This window comes from Mastomys coucha, unplaced genomic scaffold (assembly GCF_008632895.1).
Source record: "Mastomys coucha isolate ucsf_1 unplaced genomic scaffold, UCSF_Mcou_1 pScaffold15, whole genome shotgun sequence".
Taxonomy (NCBI): domain Eukaryota; kingdom Metazoa; phylum Chordata; class Mammalia; order Rodentia; family Muridae; genus Mastomys; species Mastomys coucha.
Window position 1 is genome coordinate 76,259,886 of NW_022196897.1, and position 7,849 is coordinate 76,267,734.

At 41.2% G+C, this 7,849-nt stretch overlaps 1 protein-coding gene across 1 annotated transcript; it reads right to left on the minus strand.

Moving 5' to 3' along the window:
• Window positions 1–634: 634 nt before the first annotated feature.
• LOC116092230 (olfactory receptor 4B1-like) lies at window positions 635–1,633 on the minus strand. The gene has a single exon (XM_031373573.1). The coding sequence runs from the start codon at window positions 1,581–1,583 to the stop codon at window positions 657–659; it is 927 nt and encodes a 308-aa protein (XP_031229433.1). The 5' UTR covers window positions 1,584–1,633; the 3' UTR covers window positions 635–656.
• Window positions 1,634–7,849: the final 6,216 nt, after the last annotated feature.

Genomic DNA, 7,849 nt, shown 5'->3' on the forward strand with positions numbered 1-7,849 from the left:
TTGTCAAAAAAAATCACTCAACCATTGAGAATTATTCATTATGAATGAAGCTTCAACACCCATCTTAGGACATGAGGTAAACACAAAAATGAAAGTGTTTGGTGATAGACAAACTCGATAGATAATGTTTCTACCCTGATCATTTACTTCTGCACTTCTCCCTTATTTCTGACTCTGCTTTTTGCAACCAAAACGTAATCTAAATGACATTTAAATCTCTAAACCTCTGCATTCAGAATGATTAATTACTACTTTATTAATATTACAGAATTGCTTTGAGGATTCCAAGAAGTAATGAATATGGAAAGCTTTGAAATATGCAAAAGCTATTTACTCAAACAGAATGTGCACCAACCACTCTGACAACAAATTCAGGTCAAATAAACTATTTCATTCCTTTTGATGTGAGAACTTTTATATCCACACATTAGAGGAGTTCTATTTCTAAATCTTACACATTATAGATCACTGGAAAAGAGATATAAAATACCCAATTTGAACATACTTCAAAATACTGATACCCATGACAGGATGGAATTCAAATAAAACAGAAACAATGAGCATGCAGATTTTAATCTGTCCCTTCACTGATGATTAAAGTCAGATTCAAGTTCTAGTCAGAGTTGATTGCTGTTGATTGTTTCATACCTTTAATTTTATTCCAGACTTGAGCTTACTTTTTTGCCCCACAACTTCCTCACAGCATTTTTCACCTCTGCATTTCTGAGTGTGTATATGATGGGGTTTAGCATGGGGGTGATGACCGTGTAGAACACAGCCACAAGCTTGTCTTCAGTATAGGTGGAGGCAGGCCTCAAGTAGAGGAAGATGGCAGGTCCAAAGAACAAGACGACCACCATGATGTGAGATGCACAGGTAGATAGAGCCTTGCGCCTCCCCTCAGCAGAATGGTTCCTCAAGTTATACAGGATAACAATGTAAGAGGACACCAAGAAAAGGAAGGAAAATACAGAAAATAATCCACTGTTAACAAACATAATAACCCCCACCACAAGAGTGTCAGTGCAGGCCAACTTGAATAAGGGATGGAGGTCACAGAAGTAGTGGTCAATCACATTGGGACCACAGAAGGGCAAAGGGATAGTGATGAATATCTGAATTATAGAATGAAAAAATCCCCCTACCCAGGAACCAGCCACCAGGTGGTAACATTTGAGCCTACTCATGATAGTTGTGTAGTAAAGAGGTTTACAGATAGCCACATAGCGGTCATAAGCCATCACTGAAAGCAAGAGAATCTCAGTGACCCCAAAGAAGTGGAAGAAGAAAATCTGAGCCAGGCAGCCCTTCAGAGAGATGGTTTTAATTTTGTTAAGTAAATCAGTGATGAACTTAGGGACAACAGTAGAGGAGTAGAGAATCTCCACCAAGGACAAGTAGCTGAGGAAGAAATACATGGGGGAATACAGACTCTTACTGATGTTGACTGTCACAACAATGAGGCCATTGCCCAGCACTGTGGCCAGGTACACGGGAAGAAACATCACAAAGCACACCTTCTGCACCTCTGGATCCTGGAAAAGGCCAGTGATGATCAACTCAGTCACATTTACACTGGCCATGAGTTCAGTTCAAGTATACTGGATACCAGCAGTCAAGGGACCTGAAACAAAGCAAGAAGGAATCATGACACTATTCACATTGTTTATTTTAGGAAGAATATTGCTGTGTGGCAGAAACAAGAGGAATGGCCTCAAAAGAGAAAGAGAAGTCAGACATTCATGAAAGCTAAAAGAAGCTGACTCAAAAGGCTACCACTTTTAAAGAAACTTTAAAACTTTAAGCAGCAAATTCCAGTGAAATAAAAGGGCACAACAAGCAATATGCTTCTATTCAGTATGGCATGTGCTATGAAATAGGAATTGTATTTTGGTACAAGACTTTAGAATCACCAGGAATGTTCAGTCACCTAAGAAATCAAGTTGCTGAATAAGGAAACTACACAGAATCACCTTTCCCATATCATCACTCACAAGCACAGGGAAAAGACATGGGCAGAGTCAGGAATGCAGATGGTGGGACTATGTTGTGGTTTCACAGAAGACCTCGGGAAAAGTAGGACCTAGAGAGTGTTTTGATGATGCCATTAGTCTCCAGGCTGCCGGACCTTGAAGCTTTGATGTCAATGTTTCATTGGCATGCCTAGCCAGCCAGCCCCACTGCATTGATTTGACCTACACCAGATCCCTAGTGTGCCCTTTCCTTCCCATTCTTGCTGTCATCTCATCACACTCAGAAAGCTGATACCTAAATTACCAAAGTCTTTACGTCTCCAGCTGCCCAGCCCCATCCTTCCTGTAACAGATATCAGAAAATTGCTTTACCACACCCTTCCTCCTCAGATCACTCTGCTACCTAGGAATTACCAGGGCAGGGCACACCTGAGTCTCTTTCACTATAGTGTAATGATGTGCTACTTAGGAATACCCAGGGAAACTCTGAATTCCTATAACTGGCTTTTAATGGTTTTAAAAATCGGAGCCAACTCAACAATTCTTTTTCTTATCCAGCAAACATCAACTCAAGTATTTCCAAGTCAGAGTCCTGTCCATCTCCATAAACCTACCCTGTTCATTGGCACCAGAAACACCCACCCCTGTTTCTTCCGGCCCTATGCATCTTCTAAGACCAAAAGCAATCCTGTTAGTTCAGTGAGTTTGCATAAATTACAGGATCCCACATGTATCTTCTCACTAAGCACAAGGCAAATGCTTCAACCATTACCCTTACGTAAAAATCTAACCACACTTCTCTACTAAAATCTACCAACTGTTCCCACTGCCCTCATCATGAGTTTTGATATCTTCAGAGGAAATATAAGAGTCTTCTTCAACTAATTGTAAACTCTTTGTGCCCCTATTGTCACTCCCTAATTAAACACTAAGAAGCTTTATTCTAACATAAAGCACCCTTACCTCTTTCTGCGGTATATCTTCCTTCCTAAGTTGTACAATGAACCACATTGCTATAAGAATGAAGCTCTGTGGCTTTCTGTTCCAATAGTACTCCATCATGTTTCTTTCAGCAAAATTAATAGAGTTGTCTATTATTTCAGCTGTGTCTTTATATCTCTTACTAAAAATATATTGTCTACTATTGAAATCATGAGAAGTTTTTTTGTAATTGTTTGCATCTTGAGTTAATAGAAAAGAACAACATTTCGAAGCTACCTAACATATCAAACATTTAAAATTACTCTATATGCATGTATATATTCAGCATATACAACAAACCTGTGAATTTGGTGTGATTCTTCACAGAGAAGTAAATAAATTGTAAGTTTACACAGCACCAAAACCAGGATTTGAAAATTAGCTATCAGAGTACAACATCTGTGTTGTGCAACTACCACACTATACCTAAGAAGAATGGGGCACATGTGCAGCACAAAAGTAAATGGAAATGCAAATGACCTCTAAACTCCCTGGGGCCTCCAGTCTCTTGAGGGTTAGGTGCATCTTCTCTGAATGAACAAAGACCCACGGTCTTCTACTGTATATGTGTTGGGGGCCTCATATCAGCTGGTGTATGCTGTCTGTTTGGTGGTCCAGTGTTTGAGAGATCTCAGGGGTCCAGATTAATTGAGACTGCTGGTCCTCCTATAGGATCATCTTTCTCCTCAGCTTCTTTCAGCTTTCCCTAATTCAACAACAGGGGTCAGCTGCTTCTGTCCTTTGGTTGGGTACAAATATCTTCATCTGACTATTTCAACTGCTTGTTGGATCTTTTGGAGAGCAGTCATGATAGGTCCCTTTTTATGAGTGCTCCATAGCCTCAGTAATAGTGTCAGGCCTTGGGACCTCCCCTTGAGCTGAATCCCACTTTGGGCCTGTCACTGGACCTTCTTTTCCTCAGGCTCCTCTCCATTTCCTTCCCTGTAATTCTTTCAGACAGGAACAATTATGGGTCAGAGATGTGAATGTGGGATGGCAAACCCATCCCTCATTTGATGTCCTGTCTTCCTGCTGGAGGTGAGCTCTATAAGTTCCCTTTCCCTACTGTCAGCCATTTCATCTAAGGTCCCTCCCTTTGAGTCCTGAGAGTCTTTTACCTCCCAGGTCTCTGGTGCATTCTGGAGGGTCCCCCAACATCCTATTTCCTGAAGTTGCCTGTTTCCATTCTTTCTGCTGGCCCTCAGGGCTTCAATCATTTTTACTCGCCCAATACCAGATCAGGTTCCCCCTATCTGCCCCTCTGTACACTTTCCCTCCCAGGTCCCTCTCTCTCTCCCCACTTGTGATTGGGGGCATCCACATGGAGACAGGATGGGTGGGGAAGAGGTGTGGGATGTGAAACAGTTGGAGTGTGAATGGGGGCGGTAGGGAATGGAATATGGAGTGTAAAAAATAAATTAACTTTAAAAGGAAAAAAAGAAAGAAATGGGGAAAGCACGTGCTGAGGAGGTGGATCAATGGTTAAGAGCACATACTGCCCCTTCAGAGGACCTGAGTTCTGTTCCCAGATATCATACCAGGTGGCTCACAACTGCTTGTATGTCTATCTCCAGGACAGAGCCTCTGTGGGTACCTGTACCCATATGCACATAGACACATAATTAAGTATAATAAGTAAATATTAAAATATTTACATAATTAAAAAAAGAAATACAAATGACCAACTATTAAAAGCAAAACATGAATCCTTACATGATTTCCCTTATCTCTGAGTATCTCAGAGTGGTTCCAGTAAACTTACCTTCATTTCTGTAATAAATCAGGAAGAGATTAACAGACAATCAGATGAGAGTTATATGTTTAGATTGTCAAATACATATTAGCTCTTCTCTCTGAAAAATAACTTTTATCTATCTATCATCTCAGTCTCTTCTGTATTTCTCCTCTTTCTAACACCTATTTCTTTGTCCCTACTCCTTTGCATAGATAATAATGAATACATCCTCTCCACCCACAATAGAGACAATAGAAATATAGAAGACAAAGTGGCCAAGATATGGAAGCATAAATCAGCAAATGACCATGTAGAAGGCATATCAAGTAATCTCATATTTGCATTACCACAAGTGGTACCATGCCTGAGAAAAATATAAAGCAGAGCCTTCTGTGGTAATTATATCTAACCACTACACATACAGAGAGAGAGAGAGAGAGAGAGAGAGAGAGAGAGAAGGAGAGAGAGAGGAAGAAGAAGAGAGAGAGAGAGAGATTAACAAATTTAACAAATGAACTCTGAATCTAGGAACAAAATATATGTCCACTATCATGTGGCTGCTTAGAAACTTCGGCCTTTGCTTACAGCACATCGCCCACCTTCAAGTCAGAAGAGCTGCTGTGCATTTGCTCTGCTTTGGAGCAAAGAGTTGAATAAGATGAAACTGAAAGACATTCAAAATGCACCTAACAACAAACTTTATAATGCAGCTGAGATGGGGATGATCACTGTGTTCTTCCTTTTAAATCCTAGCTCTTAGCAAATAAAGTCACTTTACTAAGAGCACCTCCCAGCAGGTATCACTCCAATGACACAGTGCCCCAAATCCAGATTAATATCAGCTAATGCCTCAAGGGTGAAACGGAAAGAATTCAAAGACACATTTTACTTCCTATTCATAATGAAGTGACAGAAGCAGAGAGAGGTTAGTTAGCTTTTCAAGCCCATGCTCTAGTTACTTCCAGTTACTAACTTAAAAATTGTTATTCTTTCATCTGCCTGCTTCCTGAAGGAACTGGGTGGTAGTACAACTGTGACTCAAAGATCTGACCTACCCTCAAGGACAAATCACCAGTGGTCTTGGGAGCTTTATAAAAACAAGATAGATAACATCTAAGACAAATCACACACACACAAAAAAAAACCTCAGGGGAGGTGGGGGTAAATCAATAATAATAATATATGAATATGAGAAATAAGAGCCACAAATTTAAAATCCCTGAAATTTTAAGATCCTGTTGTGTTGTGGGAAACCTACCTTCTCATTCAGACTCCAAGAGTTGTGACTAAGTGCCCAGAACCCTGAACTATTTAAAATAAATTATGCTATGCTACACACTATAGTCACGAGACCAAATTCCCCATAGAATTCCTGTCCTCTAGAGTAAAACTTCGCCAAATGAAATATGATGTAAGGACAGGATAAAACTGTTTCAATTAATTCCATGCATGGGCTTAAGATTTTAGTAATACAGTGGAAAGGCAATGAAAGAAACAACTTTAAAGAATGTTTTCACACACATTTCCTCTGGAAATAAATACCAGATTATAAGTGGCATAGCCTAGGGCACAAACTCTGGTGTTACATCCCCTCTTCACTTCAGTCATCCATCAGACTTCTAGCAGCCTCAGCTTGGGGGCTAACACCTGGGAGCTAAGACAGATGCTCTCTGTTGACTGTTAGTCTTTGAAGAAGCTGCCTGACCACGCCCACCGCCTGAGTATTCCAGCAAGCTAGCCGCCTGAAGATCTTCTGAACCTGGGGACTTTGGCACCTGAACTTTCTTTGTAGTGTAATCTAGAGACTTGTTTTCAGTTTCTCCTGTGACTATAAAAACCCTAGTTTACTCTCAGTAAAGTGGAGCCTTGATTGGGATGCAACTTGGCTTCATGTTTTCTCTTTGCACTTCAAAGTTTCAGGTCCTTTATTCCCTCCTGGCTGAGTGTTAGCATCAGTGCATCCAGAGCCTGTGGTGATACATGGGCGGGTCCACAGACCTGTTGCCAGGGCAACAGCTACCATATTCCCAGAATCCGTTGGACTCACCTCCCACCTTTACCTGTGGCTACTACATCACAACCCACACACACACACACACACACACACACACACACACACACACACACACGGGAACATTCCTCCATCTTGCTCTCTCTCTCTCCCCTCTCTTTCTGCGCCACTACCCCCACTCCCTCTCAATTAAACCTCTTACACGTGGAATTGTTTGAGCCTAGTGTGATATGTTCTGATGCAACCCGCCACTCCAACATATCACTGAGTAGAACCCCATTCTTGAAACTGTGGGCAGTTTCACTCTGGATAAGCAGTTAATGAACTATATTCTACAGTCATGCCATGTCTCCTTGTCACTTCTTACTCTCCCCTGTTTCTACTTCTAAATAAAATGAAAGTCTTGGCTTTGCAGATGCTGCTATGCCCTGTCACTGCTTGCTGCAGTCATAGTCAGCCTCACCATGATCTTTGACATTGTGGTGGCAGCAAGCATTTGGGCCACATGTCCTCCAAGCTGTTTGCAAATGAAGTCCCAAAAACAGCACTTTGACACTTTGTCTAAGTGTGCTCTGATAACCAGAGAAAGGGAATTTGGATATAAAGGCTGCTCCTTTCATAGAATTACTCCAGAATTCATGTAACAGGGTGGCAACTTCACATGCTGCAATGACATGAGTAGCATGCCCATCTACAGAGAGAAATCTAAGGATGAGAACTTCAAGCTAAAGCAGACATGTCCTGGAGCCTTGTCCATAGAAATGCTGGACCAATCACCAACTGTTCCTAGTTTTTCGCCTGAATTCCAAGACTGAATGGCTGAATGCAAATAGGTGGTCTTAAGAAGGTAAAAGAGGGTATAAAGATTATGGAAGCCAAGACAGTTTTGGGTCCAGGAATGGCAAGACCAACAAGAATATCTTCATTGCCAATTGTGGTCAACTCTAATTCTTTTGACATGTAGACATCTTACCCACAGGACCATTTCTTCTATAGCTTAGGAGAGCACCTCCAACTCATCTGCTCACCGTACCTTGTAATCTCCACTCCCACTAAAGCTTTTAGGATCCTTATTTTCCTTATTCCCCTCCAAGTCTAGCTGAACTGCAGAAGTAAGTTTCTGATAATAAATCAAACTAAATAGGAAAG